This window comes from Melanerpes formicivorus, unplaced genomic scaffold, assembly GCF_026170545.1.
Source record: "Melanerpes formicivorus ecotype bairdi unplaced genomic scaffold, bMelFor1.0.p_v2 SCAF_11, whole genome shotgun sequence".
Lineage (NCBI taxonomy): Eukaryota > Metazoa > Chordata > Aves > Piciformes > Picidae > Melanerpes > Melanerpes formicivorus.
Window position 1 is genome coordinate 153766 of NW_027142363.1, and position 19678 is coordinate 173443.

General features: G+C 47.2%; 1 protein-coding gene across 8 annotated transcripts in view; it reads left to right on the forward strand.

The window, feature by feature from the left end:
• The first annotated feature begins 277 nt into the window (after nucleotides 1-277).
• Nucleotides 278-19678, forward strand: part of GLRA2 (glycine receptor alpha 2) — a 93982-nt gene continuing 74581 nt past the window's right edge. For 4 of the 8 annotated variants that reach the window (XM_068144395.1, XM_068144399.1, XM_068144401.1 and 1 more), the window contains exons 1-3: nucleotides 278-950; nucleotides 3026-3159; nucleotides 19058-19125. In XM_068144395.1, the coding sequence (XP_068000496.1) occupies nucleotides 883-950; nucleotides 3026-3159; nucleotides 19058-19125 (270 nt within the window). In that variant the 5' untranslated portion in view covers nucleotides 278-882. Of the gene's footprint in view, nucleotides 951-3025; nucleotides 3160-19057; nucleotides 19126-19221; nucleotides 19290-19678 lie in introns of those variants that run through there. The other 4 variants (XM_068144396.1, XM_068144400.1, XM_068144398.1 and 1 more) reach the window with 2 other exon arrangements.

The window sequence follows — 19678 nt, forward strand, 5'->3', positions numbered from 1 at the left end:
ACCCACAGGTGCAGCTCCCACGCCACGCACAAATGCCCCCGCGCCCACTGCCGCACGTCCACGCGGGCGGGAGCACAGTCTGCACGCAGAGCATCCCCTGCACACCCCCGGCCCTCCTCCTGCGGACACCCCCCGGGGCGCCCTGCCGCCCGCTCCGCCGCCCTGCGCAGGCGCAGCGCGGAGCTGTCCGAGCGCCGGCTCCGGGCGGTGCGCTGCCGCTCGATCATTCCAGCACAGGCGCCGGGGTTTCCCACAGACGCCGCCCGCAGCCCCTCTCCGTCCCTCCCTCCTTTCCCCCCGTGGTAGCGCCGCCGCCTCCCTGCTCGCAGCGGGGACGAGCAGCCGGCCCTTCGCCCCGCCGCCGTCCGTACAAATTCCAAAGCCAAAGGGGATTAAAGCACACCGGCGTCAGAGCTGCTCCCGGCGCTATTCCCTGTTGCGTGATGCTCATCGCCTAGTTGGTTCTCCTCTTCTTTTCCTTGCCTCTCCCCCACACCTCCCCTTTCTTTTTATAATTTATTTGCTCCTTTGCTCTCCACCCACCCCCTTTTTTTTTTTTCTCCTTTTTCTTTTTTGGGGGGCCCTTCTTTTTGTTTTCTCCCCCCCCGCTCCGTCAGCAAAAGCAAGGCCAGGTCTGATGCTTTGTCTCTTCTGTGCTGGCTGCTGGAGATGAGCCTAGGCTTGACCTGACCATGATTCCAAGGACTGGCACTTCCTTTTTACCCCCAGTTTGTAGAGATCCAGACCTTCTCTTCCTGATTGTCAAGGAAATTAAATTACTGCTGAATCTGGGAATCTAGGCAGCACCAGCTTACTTTCCCCCTGCATCTCTCTGGAATCGTTTCTGGGATATTTTCCAAATCATCACAGAAAGCAGGAGGAATGAACCGGCAGCTAGTGAAAATTTTGACAACCTTGTTTGCATTTTTCTTAGAGACAAACCACTTCAGGTAGGTGATACAACTATGTGATGATTTTTGTCAAAAGCATGGAAAGCATGTGGAAATCATAACTATAAGGATACTACGTCACGTTAACCTGGCTCGTTGGTTAGGTTTGGGAGCATTTCATCTTCATTCCATACAGGCTATCACTTTCACACCCAGAGCCTGGTTGCTGGGTAACAAACACACACATCTCAAGTTCGGTGATCCGTTTGGCATTGCTTGGGTTCAGAGCTGTACTTTCTCACTCAGCATCACTAGAGCTGGAAAGATTTCCTTCATCTGTTTATTCTGAAATGCAAATTCTCTGCTCTCACCTGAGGGTGTGTAGGAAGTCGCTTTGGTTTCTCCTCTCCAGGCTTTGGAAATAATTGGGTCGGTTTTGCTGGGGACGTAGTTATTTGCAATTAGAGCACCAGTTCTAGACCCTGGGTCAGGGCAGAGCTGTGCTCACTGGAAGTGCCAGTGGAGGTGATTGCTGCTAAAGCTTTTCAGTGCTTGTGAGCTTGTGTTTCAGCTGTTGGCTTTTTGCAGTGCAGAGCAACGGGTCACTCGTTCTTGTGAGACTGATGGTTATGCTGTGGGCTGCTGTGTAAGTACAGGCACGGAGTGCTTCTGCACCAGTCGTGAAGTCTGTCTACAGTGACAGGAACAGCATTCCTATTCGTGATGCTGGGATCACAACACAACTCATAGCTAGGGGGCTCTGAAAACAGAATTAATTTGGGTGGAAACAGCCCCAATAAATGCACTGGATTAATTTTCCAGTATTTATTGTCTTAACTGAATGTTTTTAGCATTTAAGTGGGGAATATTGTCTACCACGTATTACAAACTAAGGATGTTTTGTAATGGTTCCATGTCACTGACAAAGGCACAAGGAAGCAATCCCCGTCAATGGGACCTGGAAAAATGCAGGGGAGCACACCGGAGGAATTTATGATCACCTTGCCTGTTAACAGTCCTGGTGCTCTTATGAGGGAATACAGGATCTGACATTGGTTTCTCATTTCAGATGCTCACATGTATACCTCATCTGTTCATACTTGTGTAGAAAGGAAAAACCGTGAAGCACTCCTGAAATGGAGTGGTTCCCTTTGGGCAAATATCTAAGGCAAGAGCGGTTAAGCAAACACACTCACGTAATTACTTTTGATGTAGCTCAAAGATTATGTTGAGACAGAAATCAAATGAAATTGGTTTTTTAGGAATCAGGATAATGGATGATGATGATGAAAGCCATGCCCCTGCACGCCTCGTATGACCATTTCGTCCTGGTTTCTGTTTCCCTAAGGAACAACCTTGGGGACCTCCTAAATTCCCTCCCTCTGCAGTATGCAATGTGCTTGCAATATGTAACATGCTGTGTACACGGTGGTTTGCTGCATCGTATGGCAGCAGAAGTTTACACTTCACTCCTGAAAGCAGGGTTGTGTTCCCAGAACTTCCATATAAATACCAGCTGGAGCTAACAGAAAAAGATTTACTCAATGTCTTGGTAAACCTCCTTAAGATCTCATGGACCCTTTCTGCTGTGCTGAAGAGGAATGTAGGCAGCCAGTAGCATGGTTTAAAGCTTTGCTGGGTAGCATCTTTTAAACCTTTCTTTTTGCATCTGCAATGCTTCCCAATATTAACAAACCCCATACTCTTCAGTACTGCTTGCTGTGTGCTGCCAGCTATTGTCTGGAAGTTTCAGATCACCTTAAACCAGCGTTAGCAGATAGTTTTCACAGCATCCCTGGAATTAAAGCAATGATGTTGAAATAAGAGATCAAAATCCTCTTACTCTACACACAAGACGAAGAGTAAACTCAGTCTTCTCAAGTCTTAAAGCTGTAATGAATTTAAAGCCAGTGGTGTTTTATGAATAGCGAATCACATCCATGCATACTACCTGAAGCTCATTTTTTATCTCTGGAATAAAGTGTTCAGTTGAAAAATAGACTATATCGTTCTATAAAAGTATTAATTGCTACATGCACCGGTTCAAGATGATTTTATTTAGTGCTGTAATTTCTCCATGACTTGAATGTCACACAAGCTAAACATTAGCTAATGGTGGCTAATAATTTGTTTAGGGCGACTTTCTGTAAAGAACATGATTCGAGATCTGGAAAATCCCCCTCACAGACCCTGTCTCCTTCAGATTTTTTGGACAAATTAATGGGAAGAACATCGGGGTATGATGCTAGAATCAGACCAAATTTTAAAGGTAAGTGTTTTAAGACTTCTGATTAATGAATTGATTATGTTTGGGACAAATGAAAGGCTTGAGGGATTTAGCTCTAGGCTGTGATTCTCTTCTCAGTAACTTCAGTTCTCAGTGTGGTAGTGCCACGGAGATCAGTGTTTCCATGGGGAAGACTAGGAAAGCAGTGCAGGTAACAAGGGTCCGGAGTGTAAAAGCCTCTCTTGCCATGACGATAATGTTGTCAGAGGATGCTTCTGAAGACTTCACTGATTCCATGCAGTACATAGGATTTCAGTAAAGCAGTGGAGATAGCTTGTTCCTTAAAGCCATGGAGACAATAACTGTAACACTTTCATGCTGAGATGTTGTCTTCTTTTTATCAGTGTCTGAAGAAGAGGTCTATGCTTCATTCAGCTGAAAGTAAAACCTTCTTCCCCAAAGTAGGGAGGCAGGATTCAAGGTACACACATCGAAGATTTTTGTCATGCAAATGTTGGCTGAATGAGAAGAACCGATTTCTCAGGATCCCTTCCAAAGATCAGAAGCACCTTCCGTTCCTCACTTCCATGGCTTCCCTTCTTTCCTTCCAAAACCTGGACTGAATTGTGGGGAGTCACCACCAGCCTTCCAGCACAACTGGAAGACTGGAGGCTTCCTTTGCAGCCACTGCCATTCACAGCAAGTTCTCCTTTCTGTAGTCTAGTAAATCCCTATGGAAGTAAGAACAGAATGTTCTGTGGCTTTGAATGAGACGAGCTGGAAGAGAAGTTTTTGTTGCAGATTTGTAGTGTTTCTGGAAGGCCCTATAATTACACCAAAACCGATTCTCCCATGCTGATTTAAAGCTCTGAATGTGATTTTACTTCGAAAATTGACAGAATGTTTCCTGCCTTACCAAATGTGCTGGCAATGTACGTTTGCACTCCTGCCTATTGCCTTTGGTTACCAAACTGCACAGTTTCCTGGGCTGAATCTTACTACCAGTGCTGTGGAAGTTAATAACAGCTGAAACAGCCCAGGTGCTTCTCAGCTAATGAATGAACTGTCAGGAAAGGAGATTCTCATATGACAATGAGAAAAGTGTTTAATTAATTTGAGATCAAAGATTGGTTTCTTCTCTCAGTTACATGTGTGCCAATTACAGTATTTGAAGCAAGACAATAACTTTTTTGACTGCTTCCTATGGCTGACTGGAGAGGAAGCCTCAATCCTCTGGCTTTCAGACCCAAAGGTTGGAAAGCTGACTAGCCAGGGAAGTTTTGATTTCACAATTGTTTTCAAAGTGCTTATTGAGTTCCTGAGCTGGAGTTCACAGCAGCTTGGAGGAAGGAATACCGTCTTAAATTCATTTGTGCATTTTCATGTGTCACTGAAGTTTTAGAGGATGCAAACAAGGACAGAAAGTGCCTGAGCTGAGTAAGGTAGCAAGCATTAGAACTTTTTCCTGCTCTTTATATGGGAGTGGGCCCTAAAAGAAGACTTCTTGTCTTCATCTCTTGCAGCTCAGGTAAAATGAGGAATAGTAGCAGTCCCCGTACATAGGATGACTTAAAGGCCGTTCCGTGGAAAGCGCAGGAGCAGGCAGGTTCACAGCTGTGCTCCTCTGATGTTCAAGTGGGTAGAGCAGGTATGGTGTGGACCACATTGTACGGTGCACGCTGAGCTGTTTGACAGACACTGCTCTCCTGCACCTCCCATGGGGTTTGTGTTCCCAAAGGGAAGCTGCTGCCTGGTGACAGCTGTGAACCCTTAATGGCAAAGGGTCTGGTTGTTTTATAGGCACTTTACACAGCAGGATGGTACTCTGCAGCAGTTTGAACTGAAAAAGACATTTCCAGTGTTTTCTTGTAACTTCACATCCCTAAGCTCTTCTGTGGCTCTTGTTCTTCTGCTGAGGGCTCTGAACAATTCTCTTGTTCTTTGCTCTGTTTGTTTCTGTATTTTATATTCTTTTTGTGTTTCACACCTCAGAGTTCAGAACGGGAGGGTTAAGTCCTGCAGGTTTGTGTTGTACATCACCAGTCAAAGCCTTGTCATCTGGTAACCAGTTTTGTTAGTCAATATAATGCACATTCCCATTCTAGTCACCCAAGTCTTGTGAATATATTTTTTAAACCTACTTACTGTTGCATATTGCATAGTTTTTCCTTTTAAAGAACAAGAAAAAGTAAAAACACATTTATCTTGCATGGAATTAAGTCTTCTGAAGCCGACGGATTTTCTTTTGTACCTGTCCTTTACTATGATCACAATACAGTTTCTGACATTCCTAAGTGTGTTTGAGATCCTTCTGGGGGTCTGGGCTGCTGATGTTCTACATCTCTGGGGTGGGTGTATGAGATGTTGGATGACTACCTAATTTATAACACTTTTTGTGTTTTAACCATACCAGAGGTCTGCAGGGGCAATGGTCTAAGCTAGGGCTCTACTCTCTGTCTCCGCCCATAGTCTGGGGTTAACATTAGTTTCCTGTGTTTCACAACAGACACTATGGATGAGGGCACTTGTGCCACTACTCCTGCATTTGCCTGCCTTTTGCTGCTCTAAACCAATTATACAGCTTTCTCCAGCTCCACTGGAGGCATTTTGAAGTGTCAGAAAAGTCTGATTTCATGGAAAGGCAGCAGAGTGGAACCCATTTATCTTATGCCACTGATTATACAATAATTGAATGCACTTTTATGACCAATCTGAATTACTGGGGAACAGCAGCTCTTTGAGTAATTGGTGGAATCAAGGCTGCACATTCTAAAGAGAGAGAAAAATGCTACTCAGTAGAACGAGGTGTTTATCCAGATCAAGCCTCTCGTCATTTAACTGCCTTTCCCTGACTTGCTTTTGCAAAGCAGAAAATTCAGGAAGCTAGTCGGAGAGCTACAAGAATAGATAAACATTTAGACACCAACAACAGTTGCATGTTGTTGTTGTTGTTTTCTGTTCCTTTATGTTTTCTTTACAGCAGTACTGTATACAGAGAGATCATTTCCTTCTTTATGTCATTCTACCTTATACAACCATTGAAAGAAAGGAGCAGATCCGTGGTTCTTGACACACCAAGTGGTCAGATACAGGTGCTGAGAGGGAAACAGGTGCCAGAATGACAGCTCTCCAAATGCCCTTCCTTTAATCACTGACTCTCAGATACTTTAATGTATACTTTTCCATTTTACACTTACCTTTTATTGAGTTTGAATAGACTATAATTCGTGTAAGGACACAGAGGGGAATATTTTAAAATGCAAATGTGAAGACTGCTCTCTGGTACTAATTGAAGTCCCTGAGAGTCTTTCTCTTGGCAGCAAACATATGCTTGTGGTCCTCTAAACTGATTTGCTTTGTCGTCTTCAATGATAACATCAATGTTGCTGTAACATAATAAGGATTGAAGCCTACATCATGTTCATTGCACTTGATTAATAATGATGTTAGATTCTTCAAAGGTAACTCCCCCACCAGAATCAGGGTGATCTCTTGCTTTCTCCCCTGCTATCCTTGCTTTCCTCAGCAAAGCCAGAAATAGCAGTGCAGGGCACCTGCTTTAGGAAACTAGCCATGAATGTGCTTTCTGACTGGGAGAGCCCAGGGATGGTGAAGGGTGTCTCAGATCAGTTTGTATTCAGCTCAGGCTCCCTCAAGAGTGCTGTGAGCAGTGCCACAGTACAAGGGATCTACAACTTGCTCACAGCATGAGACGTGGGGCCGGTGGAAAACCAGACTGAAGTTAAAATATTCTAGTAGGTGTCGACCTTCAGAGGTTACTAAATTGTTTCCTCTTTTTAACACCTTAATCTTCTAACTCACTCATAGTCAAAGTGTGAAAAGGAGGTGAAAAATGTTTACCTACAGGCACCACTGCAGGCTTTATACCAGGGGCTTCTGCAGACTGGCTGTCAGGCAGTGGCTGAGGAGAAGGGGAGCTGCCAGCAAGACCTCCAGAATTGTCTCATCTTTTGGCATGGAGAACATTTGCAATGCAGATGAGTGATGATCTCTTCTGTTGAATTTCCTTCTATGTTTCCAGAGCATTCTTTCCCATTAAGCTATTATTTGCCTAAGAACATTCTGATTTTCCTGGAGTTACATGAGGCTCAGAGCAGCAGTGCCCATCCATGTCACCCTGCCACGGGATGGTGCAGTGAGGTGTGAGTTCAGGTGCTCCAAAGCTGCTGCTTCTGAGCAACAGGGAAGCCTTGCTGACAAGGGATGCATCTGGGGGTAGTGACTGTAGCAGTGAAACCTCAGTCTGTGATTACAGCAGTGTAATGTCATTTTCATGCCGAGTCAGTGGGTTTATGGCTGAATAATAAACACATGGACTAAGTAATTTACTGAAAATCAGCTTGACAACTGTTGCAGGAAGTGGCTAATGCACCTTAATACCTTAACTCCTTGGCAGCAAGGGTCATTCTCCCCATTACGTTCAAGTCCATTGCTTACTAATTTGGCCTCTGAGTTCACCAGTAATGAAATGATTAAAAACACAGGAACAGAATGGAAACCACTGAATGACATTTAAAGGTGAAACTAATGGCATCAGGCTTAATAAATCAAAGCAGCTTCTGTGTACATGCCAAGGAGAGGAACTGTCTGCAGAAATCAGACTTCATCTAGAGATTACACTTTGCTATAAATACCTGTTGGAAAAAGCCATCTGTAGATTGATGTAGAGGTTGAAAAGCATCCCTAAGGCAGGCTGTGGGACTGCAGTGATTTATTCTGCAGTGGGTAGGGATCTTCCCCAAGCCAGGCTGCAGCTGCTAACAGTTACTGGCCACGAAGGCAGGTCACAGAATCATAGAATCAACAAGGTTGGAAAAGACCTCAAAGATCATCAAGTCCAACCTGTCATCCAAGACCTCATGACTTCTAAGCCATGGCACCAAGTGCCACATCCAATCCCCTCCTGAACACCTCCAGGGATGGTGACTCTACCACCTCCCTGGGCAGCACATTCCAACGGCCAACAACTCTCTCTGCGAAGAACTTTGTCCTCACCTCCAGCCTAAACCTCCCCTGGCACAGCTTGAGACTGTGTCCTCTGGTTCTGGTGCTGCTTGCCTGGAAGAAGAGACCAACCCCCACCTGACCACAACCTCCCTTCAGGTAGTTGTAGACAGCAAGAAGTTCTCCCCTGAGCCTCCTCTTCTCCAGGCTAAGCAACCCCAGCTCCCTCAGCCTCTCCTCACAGGGCTGTGCTCCAGACCCCTCCCCAGCCTTGTTGCCCTTCTCTGGACACCTTCAAGTGTCTCAATGTCCTTCTTAAACTTAGGGGCCCAGAACTGGACACAGGACTCAAGGTGTGGCCTAACCAGTGCTGAGCACAGGGCACAATGACCTCCCTGCTCCTGCTGGCCACACTGTTCTTGATGCAAGCCTGGATGCCATTGGCTTTCTTGGCCACCTGGGCACAGTGCTGGCTCATATTCAGCCTACTATCAACCAGTACCCCCAGGTCCCTTTCTTCCTGGCTGCTCTCAGCCACTCTGACCCCAGCCTGTAGCACTGCATGGGGTTGCTGTGGCCAAAGTGCAGCACCCAGCACTTGGACTTGTTGAATGCCATCCTGTTGGACTCTGCCCATCTGTCCAGCCTGGCAAGGTCCCTCTGCAGAGTTCTCCTACCCTCTAACAGATCAACTCCTGCCCCCAGCTTGGTGTCATCTGCAAACTTACTGATGATGGACTCAGTCCCCTCATCCAGATCATCAATAAAGATATTGAACAGGATGGGGCCCAGCACTGATCCTGGGGGGACACCACTGGTGCCTGGCTGCCAGCTGGATGTGGCTCCATTCACTATCACTCTCTGGGCTCAGCCTCCGGCCAGTTTCTAACCCAGCACAGGTGCAGGGAGTATGCTGCACTGTGCTGTTTTTCACACAGTTAGAAGACTCAAAGGGCCATGCCTGGTGGAGGCTTGAATTCCTTTCAGGCTGGACAGTATCTGGGAAGGGAGTAGATGCAATTGGTGCACTCACATGGTGGGGCATGGACTGAAGGATCATTGTAGAAGCGGGGATACCTGGCCAGGTTTTGGATGAGGCCAGGCCATTACACTCCCTAAAGATAGGTTGCTTGAGATTTGTCAGCACCCATTGTCAGGAAGGCCTGCTTCTGGTTGATTTTCTGCCTTGAAGCACATCTACAACTTCAGGCTGTTTTCAGGGGAAGCTGTGTACACCCATCTCACTGCCCAGGTGGATTCCACATGAGGATCCTTACCCACAGGGTTTGGGTTTGGTTTATTTTTCTTCAACCACAAAAACACAAGTAAGGAAATTATGTTGAGTCCCTGCCCTAGGTATGCAGATTTCCATGCAGAAATATTTTACTGCAGTTACACAATAATCCTTTAAACTGTGCATCATCAAGAACAGCTGCTAAGGAGGGCTGTGGAACTATTACTTCTTCCTGTCTTTCTTTAATTTCTGTTTCTTTCCCAGAAGATTAGTAGGCTGGGGGAGTTGCATGGCTGGTTAGCTCTTGTCTAGGCTTCTAGACAACTGGGGCCAGGCAGCAAGCTCACATAACTTCCCTGGTCATCTGTGCTGCTTAGCTGTTTGCTGAGTCCCTGGACCTCTTTCTGATCTTTCTGCAGCCAGCTCTTTCCAAAGCAAGTCAGAAGGTCTGCAAGCATGCAGCAGTGCAGAACACAAGCTCACCAGTGCTGCTCTGATCTGTCCCTCATCTCTTACCTTTAAAATGTTAGCCGCAGAGGTCCATATCTTATCAGAGCGCTGCCTTTATTCAGTACCAATGATTTGATGAAGAGATATCGATGGATTTGGCTGTTGTCATGGCGTACTGGTGTGCTGCTGCATGAATTGCCAAGGGAATTTATGATAAAGGTGGAAGCAGAGCCAAAGAACTTTGATATGGAAGCAGCAGACAGTATTGTTTTGATCATGTTCCATCTTAAGTGTGTTGTTTTTATCACATCCAGTGTCATGCTTAGGTTTCTGTTTCCTACAGAGTTAAGTCAGTCCCTTGTATCACCCATTTAGCATCCTGTGTTTTGGCTGTCTTGGAAAACACACAAATTAAACACAGCATGTATAAAATACACTGAATGCCCTGCATTGATGTAGCAACTAGGGATATGCAAAACATGCAGTTCTGTTAGATTATTCTAGTTGAGTTTATTTTCCTCCTGGAAATATGAATATAAACCTCTGATTAAATCATCAGAAAATGTGTGTTTGATGGCTCAGCAGCCAAATGTGCAGGTCACAGTTTTTCACAGGAATGAGTGGTTTTAACAGTCTGAAGAGAAGAGCCCTCCAGATGATGCAGGCAGGGTGGGACAGGGTCTGACAGCTGCAAGAAAGGGGTGGGTGCACAAGGTGTGACATCAAAAGTGGCCTGTCAGTGTCACAAACACCAGCTCCATGGGTGAAACTCAGCATTTGCAGCCATGGAAAGACTCTGATTGTGGGAACCATGCAAGATCTGAGCAGCCCAGCTTGTGAGAGAGAAGTGCCTTTTGTCAAGTAAGGGATAAATCAGAGCAGCACAGCATCTTATTCAGACTGTGCCAGCCACTAGCAATCCCCAAGTATTGCAAGGGCATGAGGACACAGAGAGGGACCTAGGTGTACTGATTGACAGCTGGCTGAACATGAGCCAGCAATATGCCCAGGTGGCCAAGAAGGCCAATGGCATCCTGGTCTGTATCAGGAATAGTGTGGCCAGCAGGAGCAGGGAGGTCATTGTGCCCTGTGCTCAGCACTGGTTAGGCCACACCTTGAGTCCTGTGTCCAGTTCTGGGCCCCTAAGTTTAAGAAGGACATTGAGACACTTGAAGGTGTCCAGAGAAGGGCAACAAAGCTGGGCAGGGGTCTGGAGCACAGCCCTGTGAGGAAAGGCTGAGGGAGCTGGGGTTGCTTAGCCTGGAGAAGAGGAGGCTCAGGGGAGACCTTCTTGCTGTCTACAACTACCTGAAGGGAGGTTGTAGCAAGGAGGGTGCTGGTCTCTACTCCCAGGCAACCAGCACCAGAACAAGAGGACACAGTCTCAAGCTGTGCCAGGGGAGGTTTAGGCTGGAGGTGAGGAGAAAGTTCTTCATGGAAAGAGAGATCGGCCATTGGGATGTGCTGCCCAGGCAAGTGGAGGAGTCACCATCCCTGGAGGTGTTCAAGAGGGGATTGGATGTAACACTTGGTGCCATGGCTTAGAAGTCATGAGGTCTTGGATGACAGGTTGGACTTGCTGATCCTTGAGGTCTTTTCCAACCTTATTGATTCTACGATTCTGCTTCAGTTCCATGTCAGCAGCTGGGAAGAGTGGAAGCGTGAAGGCTTTGTGAGCCAATGAAAGAGGGAAGTTTTTAAAGTAGGGCCTAGATGGAATGTAAGTCCATGAACAAACAAGAAAATCCTGGAAAATCCTGGCCTACCTCTGTGGTAGCCCTGGCAGTTTATTACTGTTTTGTTTTAAAGTTCCTCAGATTCTCTCATTTCTGCTCCTGAGCACACCCAGAACTGTCCCAGGCTTCCTTGCTTGGCTCCATCTCACTGCTAAGCCAGTTCCAAGCTGCCTGACAAGGTGCTGCTCCACTGTGTTCTCCCTGTAGGGAGCAGGTGTCCCAGAGCCTGCCCTGTGCTTCACAGGGAAGGGTCTCTGGGTGAATCTCCAATCACTTAAACCCCCCACAAATGGTGTCCACCAGTGGCCTGTCTTCCTCTACAACACACAGATTTTGTGTCCAACACCCCCAATGTCCCAGTTCTTCCTCTCTTTCTGCTGTTCTGTTAAACTCTCCTTATCTCAACCCATGTTTTTATCCCTTTTTCTCCAGGTTTTCTTGTCCATCCCACGAGGGGTTTGGGGGGAGCAATTGTGTGACCAGCTGCCAGCTGGGCCTGAACCACAACAACATCCTGCACCCAAGAGCTGGTTGGGCATTGATTAGGATGAGCTAGGCAGCTTGTAAAGTGCTTCTTTTCTAGGCTGATGAGGAGTCTCCACTCTCTGTCACATTCTTCCATCCATTTTAAGTATAGAAAGAACTGAAGACTGAAAAAGCAGCTGGTAAAAAGCACTTGAGATGTGCCTTGAGGACGTCTTGCAGTGAAAAGATTGTGTGTGGTACTCAAGATGTAGGAGACCACATAGGAAGCTGCCAAAGTGAGAAGGGATGTGTGAAGGGGAGGGGTAGGAGCTTAAGCTAAGCATGGGAGCATTGAAACTGAGAGCCAGAAATGAGAAATTGATTTCAAGACAATGTGCTGCACAAATTATATGGAAATAAGGTGAACTATAATCAGCTAAAAATTGGAAACATTTGCAAATAAAAGGAAGGGTTTTTTTTGTTTTATTAGTGCTAGATGTGGTGAGTGCAAGGGTCTGTATGTCTGACCAGTGGCACATTGCCATCTGTGCCAGCTCCTGCACATGCCTGTTGTTATTTGTGCCTTTGTCTGGAGCCCCTTGGCCATCTTTGTCTTCACCTTCTGCATGCACCTTCTCTCAGCAAAGCAAGAAACATTGTGGAAAGGAAAAGTTGGCAAAACCATGACTCGAAGTGAAGGTTCAGGGCCCGGAGTTGAAAACCCCCAGCAGTTCCAATCCATCCTGAGATCTCTGTGTGGTCAGAGAGAGAGACTGACCAGACCCTGGAGGGCAGGCTGTGCCTATTGATGTTCATAATTGACCATCCAGTCATTTCTGCAGCTCAAGAGCAGAATAGCACAGAAAGAACATCTGGATTAGAATAGAATAGAATAGAATAGAATAGAATAGAATAGAATAGAATAGAATAGAATAGAATAGAATAGAATAGAATAGAATAGACCAGACCAGACCAGACCAGGTTGGAAGAGACCTTCAAGATCATCGTGTCCAACCTATCATCCAACACCACCTAATCAACTAAACCATGGCACCAAGCACCCTATCAAGTCTCCTCCTGAACACCTCCAGTGATGGTGACTCCACCACCTCCCCAGGAAGCCCATTCCAATGGGCAATCACTCTCTCTGGGTAGAACTTCTTCCTAACATCCAGAAAGGAAGAAAATGAGTTTCCAAATAAATGTTTTGAGAGGAGTGTGCAGAGCAGAATGAAGCAGCTCATTCTGACTGAGAACAGAAAACCTCGACTGGCTGACAGCATTTCAGTAGTATTCATAATGCTTTCTTTTTCATTAAGTTGATTTTGCCTCCTGCCTTCTCTTCTCAGTGAATATCTTTTCTCCTGTGGCTCCATGCAGCCTCACAGGTGAATTGGCTACGTTGACTTCCTAAAACACCATCAAAAAGGTTACCCCTGGGGAGCTGTGCTGGCACTGTGCTGGAGTGCAGATTCATGCCTGGGGCTGCAGTGCCATCTTTTACTTATCCAGGGTCAGCAGTGTCCCAGGTGTCTCACACAGGGTGCTGCTGATAGGCGGTCAGCACTCGACAGTTCTGTCTTCATTAATGCAAAGCACCTCAGTAGTTTCTCAGCATCTGGTGCAAGGACCATCTCTGCTGCCTGCCTGCAGCCACGCTGAGAGCCTCTGCTCTTCCATTTGTTCTCCTCAGTAAGTACTGTTTGGTGATGAAGGACACTCATGCCTGGGTCCTCTCATGCCCTAAGCAAATGCTGCCCCTTCCTCTGTTGCACTGGAGGGAGGAAGGCTTCAGAAAGAGATGCCTTGCAGTAAGGTGCTCCTCGTGTCTTGGAATGTGGAGATTTGAAAGGAGTGGGGAATTCAGAGGGAAAAACATGAAGCTGGAGGGAGATGTGAAAAAAGAAAGCATTTCTTTGGATGTTTTCAGAGGAGACAAAGCACTCAGTACCTTTGTGCTGCAGGCTGGAGCTCCAGTGGGGAATTTCCCAATGTGAGATTGCTTTTCAGGTTTATTTCCACAGACTTATTTGCACTCTGAAGGCTTTAGCTGTGTGCCTGGCTGCGCTCAGCCACAGGAGTTAGCTCTCAAGGAATGTGCTCCGAGGTGCTCTGTGCCGCACTGAGGTGCTGCAGAGCTCAGCACCAGCTATAGTGACTCTGGTTGGTGACCTCCAGTGAATTCCAGCCTGCCAGGGCTATGCTGGCAGCAGCCCTCAAGGCACCCAGGTTCAGCTCCAGCAGACCCATCCAGCCGTGACTGCTCTTTGAAGGCTTTTCTTTCCTGAGCTCCTGGATTCTGGAGTGAAATAAAAGAGTGCCTGGAAATGGTTCTTGTGCAGTGTCTGTTAGGTAACCTGTGTGGAAATATCCCACTGCACGCTGGGGCCAACAGAAAGATCTGCTTCTGTTACCAGCCCCAGCAGGGAGAGGCAGGGAAGAATGAGCACAGCACAGGGACCATCCTGTAATGCCAAGTGCAGGACAGCGGTTGTGTGGTGTGAGGCTTCCCTTCCTCTCCAAGAGCTGGGTGTGTGGACAGAGCTCTTCGGTGCCTGTGGAGCAAGCCCATCAGCAATTTGCACAAGTGCTTTAGGGCACAAACAAGAATGCCTTAGCAGGGCCTCTCCTTCCCTGAAACACGGAGAGAGAGGATTTTGCTGGCATGACTGCAGTCAGCAGTGGGCCCACAGCTGAACCCTCACAACCCTCTTCAGGAATTGGTTACTCAGTGGATGACCTCAAACCTTGTCAGTGTATAGATAAAGATGGCTTTAGCTGTGCTTGCTCCAGAGACATTTTCTTTCTGTGACTCATTCTGTAATCACCTGGATCTGACAATCACTGGAGCATTTGCCTTGGGAGACCTCAGTGGTGTTCTGCTGAGGAAGGGCTTTCAATTTTGCAATGCCAAGTGTGGTTTTTATTTCCTAGTCATGCCATAAAGCCAGATTCTTGCTCAGATAGGTTTTCAAGTTAACTAAGTGAAGGGAAGCAGTCTGAATCTTGGTGTAAAAGATGCAAGTTCTCTTCATGCCATGATTTTAGTCTCTGTCTTCATGTGTCTGTCTGCATGCATGCTGCTGGAAGCAGGCAGCTGGAGGTAGGGGACAACTGTGCTTTCCTCTGTCTGTGAGGCTTTCCTGCTGACTCCATTCAGCATAGGGTCAGTCTCTGCCCTGCTTTGGGTAGAGCCTGCTGTGTCTCATCCGAGCTGTAAATACCCTTGCCGTAAGTGATGTTTCTCATGCCTGTTCCTCAGATACTTTGTAGTATTTGGGATCTGTGATATCAGTGGAATGAAAGCCCTGAAAAGGATTTAGAGACTTCAGTATCTCTGCATGTCTTGTTCTGGCTCTGCAGGTGCCTTTGCTGCTCAGCTTTCTTCTGGTGACACAAATACATTTTGGGATCACAGGATGTGATTCTGAGTCTCAGATGCAACAGTAAGCACCCAAAACTGTTGCCACATTCCCAGGAAGCAAAGTTATTGTATGTGACAGATGAACTTTCAGAGGATGTTTGGTTTAGCTTGATGGAGCAGAACAATCGTTCTGCCTTTATTTGATTTTTCCAGCAAATGGCATGAGTGCAGAGTGCAGTGCAGCTATTGCATTCCAGAGGTCCCCCAGATCTCTGCCCTTACCTTCTTGTTTTCATGTTTGGAGTTTTTTTCACTGGTTTGTTTTGTAGCTAGGGTTGCCATCAATGTATAGTAAAAGTACCATAAGCATAATTTCTGTGCTACCTGGGATTGTGGAGGATACTGGGAACAAAAGAAGGAATTCTTTCTTTACTGGGCATGATTCTACTCGGGGAGCCAGGGCCATGCACTCCACAGACATTTCACAGCAAGACATCCTCCTAAATGAAAGGCACCACTCTCCAGCAAGCAATGGCACTTTGATTTGTGAGCTTTAGGGTGACTGTGTTGCCCTGGTTCCTCCTGCGACTGAAGCATCCCCCTTGCTGTTCACACTCTAATGAGATGGTGGTGTTTAAATGGAGGAAAACATTGATTTTGCCCAAAGGCAGAATGGTAGGGAAAGAAAGAACTTTTGCTTAGGTACTTGCAGTAAAGACTACCTGTGGTCTACCTGCTGCTCTCTTACCAGAGCCTTAAGTGATCTTCTTAAATTACATGGACTTTCTCATCAGGGGCTGGACCATGCAGTGTACAGGTCCTCAAAAGTAAGTGTGCAGGCTACCCTGCTTCCCAAGCAGCTGTAGGGGATCGGTGCATCAAAGCCACCTTTCTCTCCCTTGCCCATATCCAAAGTCCCTGGCTGTGCTGCCTTTGGTATCACTTCTGCACTCCTCTCCTCTCCTCTGCCTGCTGCCCTCTGAGCAGGAGGAAGCTGGGATGAGAGACACTTGCTCCTGTCTAATAGCCATGGCCAGCTGAGATGTCCCAGCTGCAGTCCAGCCTTGCAGTGTGACTTACAGTGAGGTGCTGCAGGCCCATGAAGAGATACACTGGCATCCTCTGGAGATGGGAATTCAGGGGCCTTTGGAACTTTGAGTGCAGAAGCAGACCCCTCTAAGAGCTTAGCTCGGTTTCAGGTCCCACAAGAGCTGTACTGGATGTTGAGGGCTGCTCAGTCTGGTTGAGGAGAACTGGTTGCTAAAGCACCAGCTGCCTCCAGAACTGGCAATTCCTAAACCATTCCCAAAAGCTCTGTTACGCTCTCCTGCTGTCCTGGGGTCTGTGTTGCCAGTGCTCAGGTCAGCAATGTGGGTCTTAGTCCTGCCCTCACCTACATTTTGATCACCTCCTTTGTTTGAGCTTGAACATTAAATCCCTGCTCCACAGACGAAGGGATGCTCATTTCCTGGTGTGATCACTTCTTCCTCACTTTGCTCCTTGGTGCTGTTACTGCATCCCTGCACTACTCCCACACTCAGGTGGGACTGATTTTAGTCTTTTCACAGTATCACAGTATCACTAAGGTTGGAAGAGACCTCAAAGATCATCGAGTCCAACCTGTCACCACAGACCTCATGACTAAACCATGGCACCACATGCCACATCCAGTCCCATCTTGAACACCTCCAGGGATGGTGACTCCACCACCTCCCTGGGCAGCACATCCCGATGGCTAACAACTCTCTCAGTGAAGAACTTTCTCCTCACCTCCAGCCTAAACTTCCCCTGGTGCAGCTTGAGACTGTGTCCTCTTGTTCTGGTGCTGGTTGCCTGGGAGAAGAGACCAACCCCTTCCTGGCTACAACCACCTTTCAGGTAGTTGTAGAGGGCAATGTCACCCCTGAGCCTCCTCTTCTCCAGGCTAGACAACCTCAGCTCCCTCAGCCTCTCCTCACAGGGCTGTGCTCAAGGCCTCTCCCCAGCCTTGTTGCCCTTCTCTGGACACCTTCAAGTGTCTCAATGTCCTTTCTAAACCAAGGGGCCCAGAACTGGACACAGGACTCAAGGTATGGCCTAACCAGTGCTGAGCCCAGGGCAGAATGACTTCCCTGCTCCTGCTGGTCACCCTATTCCTGATACAGGCCAGGATGCCATTGGCCGCCTTGGCCACCTGGGCACACTGCTGGCTAATGTTTAGGCGGCTGTCAATAGTCATCCTGGTGGACCAGGACTTCCAGTTCTTCTTGCTTATTGCCCATACTGCATGCATTGGTGTACCTTTCCCTTTGGGTGTGACTGAGCACTGGCACAGGCTGCCCAGAGAAACTGTGCAGTCTCCATCCCTGGAGATATCCAAGGCTTTATGGAACATGGTCCTGAGCAAGGTGCTAGAGCTGATCCTGCTCTGGGACTGGGTGATCTCCAGAGGGGCCTTCTGACTTCAGTGGTTCAGTGATTCTGTTTGTTTAGATGCAGGGAGATGTGTTGATCAAGCTGCCCAGCTAGCAGAAATATCAACAGGTGAAAAGGAAACCAGAAGCTGGAGTGGAGGCAGAATAGCAGACTGTGGTGCCTCTGCTAGCTTGGCATGGAGGGGGAAACGTTTACAGAGCAAAAGGGAAGAGGTTTTTTGAAACAGCTGCTGCCAAACCCAAGTGGAACAACAGACTGTGCTGGAATTTAGCACCTCAGAGCTGTTGTATTTGCTCTTCCAAGACCCAACATGTTTGTTTCCTTGAAGGTGGGCAGGCTGCACTCAGGAAGCTGATGGTATACTGGGTTTCACTGGGCACATTCCTGATCTTTCTGTTTTTAAAAGAGAAAGTAACAATGTTTGCATCATTTGTAAAGCAATTTCAAATCTAAATGGGAAACTAGCTGCAGGTATTGATATTCTGTGCACTCCTGTTTTTTAATATAAGGAACATGATGTGAGTAGAAGTAACAACGAGAAAGAAGAGCACAGCAAGAACTTGATACTCGAGGCTTGCATCCACTCTTTGTCACTCCAGTTCAGGCACTGAGCATTAACCCAGCTGAGAACCCCTCTTTATTTCATCATGCCTAGAGATCCAGGAGGCTAATTGACAACTTATTAAATATTAAGTCCTCATTCATTTTGCTACACGTCAGTGACTGCTGAGTAGCAGGAAAGGAGGTGGGAGGGGAGAGATTTACAAACAGCTGTTCAGTGAAAGCTGTGTCAGAGCAGATACTGATACAACATTTGCTTATGGCAAGCAGACATCTGCGGGTCAGGTGCACGAGGAGCTGCTCGTCCAAGTCCATTTCCAGTGGGCTGAAGTCAATGTGAAACGTGGACCTTGCTGAGAATTTCAGTGGCAAGCCTTTGTACACAGAGCAGAATAAGGTGGGGAGAGAACCTTTGAATTTTAAGCCCAATGTGGGAAAGAGAAGGGCTTGCAGTGCTGAAGCTGTTCTGCACCGGTGCAGTGGCTAAAGCTGCTGGGCCACTGCCCTGGCTCAGCTCTTACAGAGCTCACTGAGTGCAGGCTGCAGGTCTCTCTGTTGGTGTCACAGCTTCCCTGCAGCCAGATTAATTGAGTTAGTGGCAAGGATGCTTTTGTGCTGCTGACTACCCTGCCCTTCCTGGGAGAGCTCACCTTCTGCTTGTTTTCAGCCGCGCCTGTGCCAGATGCGGAGGCTGATGGGTCTGTGCTTCTGTTCCAATCTGTATTGCAACATTCTTATTGCATTCCACAGGTCCTCCAGTAAACGTTACTTGCAATATTTTTATCAACAGTTTTGGATCAGTCACAGAAACCACCATGGTAAGTGCTATGATGCCACTGGCAAGACAACAACAATACTTAATGTCTGTCATGAACACAACCTGTCAATTTTTCTATTTATTGTTCAACTTGCAGGTCCTCCTGTAAATGTTACCTGCAACATATTTATCAACAGCTTTGGTTCAATAGCAGAAACTACAATGGTGAGTGGGACTGGTCATTGAAGCCATCTTGTGAAGGAGTGGGATGTGCTGTAGGATAAGGTGCTCACCACGTGGGGACATTTACTATGTTTTTCACCTTCTAAGAACTTAGCAGCTGAATTAAAATAAAGATAAAACTGTATAAAGATGCTTACAAATTACTGAACTCAGCTGCTCAGTCTAACCATACCTGTGTGGTGACCCCAGAGTAGCTGTGAAGGCAGCAGGGGTGTCTGCAAACCAGCTTTGTCAGGCTTCCTGAGCAGGGAAGAGGCACAGGCACAGCTGGAGCCCAGCTGTGGGGCTCCCTGCCAAGTGTTCCATGCTTTGAGTGGGTTTCACACCACACGCTGAATTCCCTGCTGCTGGAGATGATGCTGCCAGGGCTG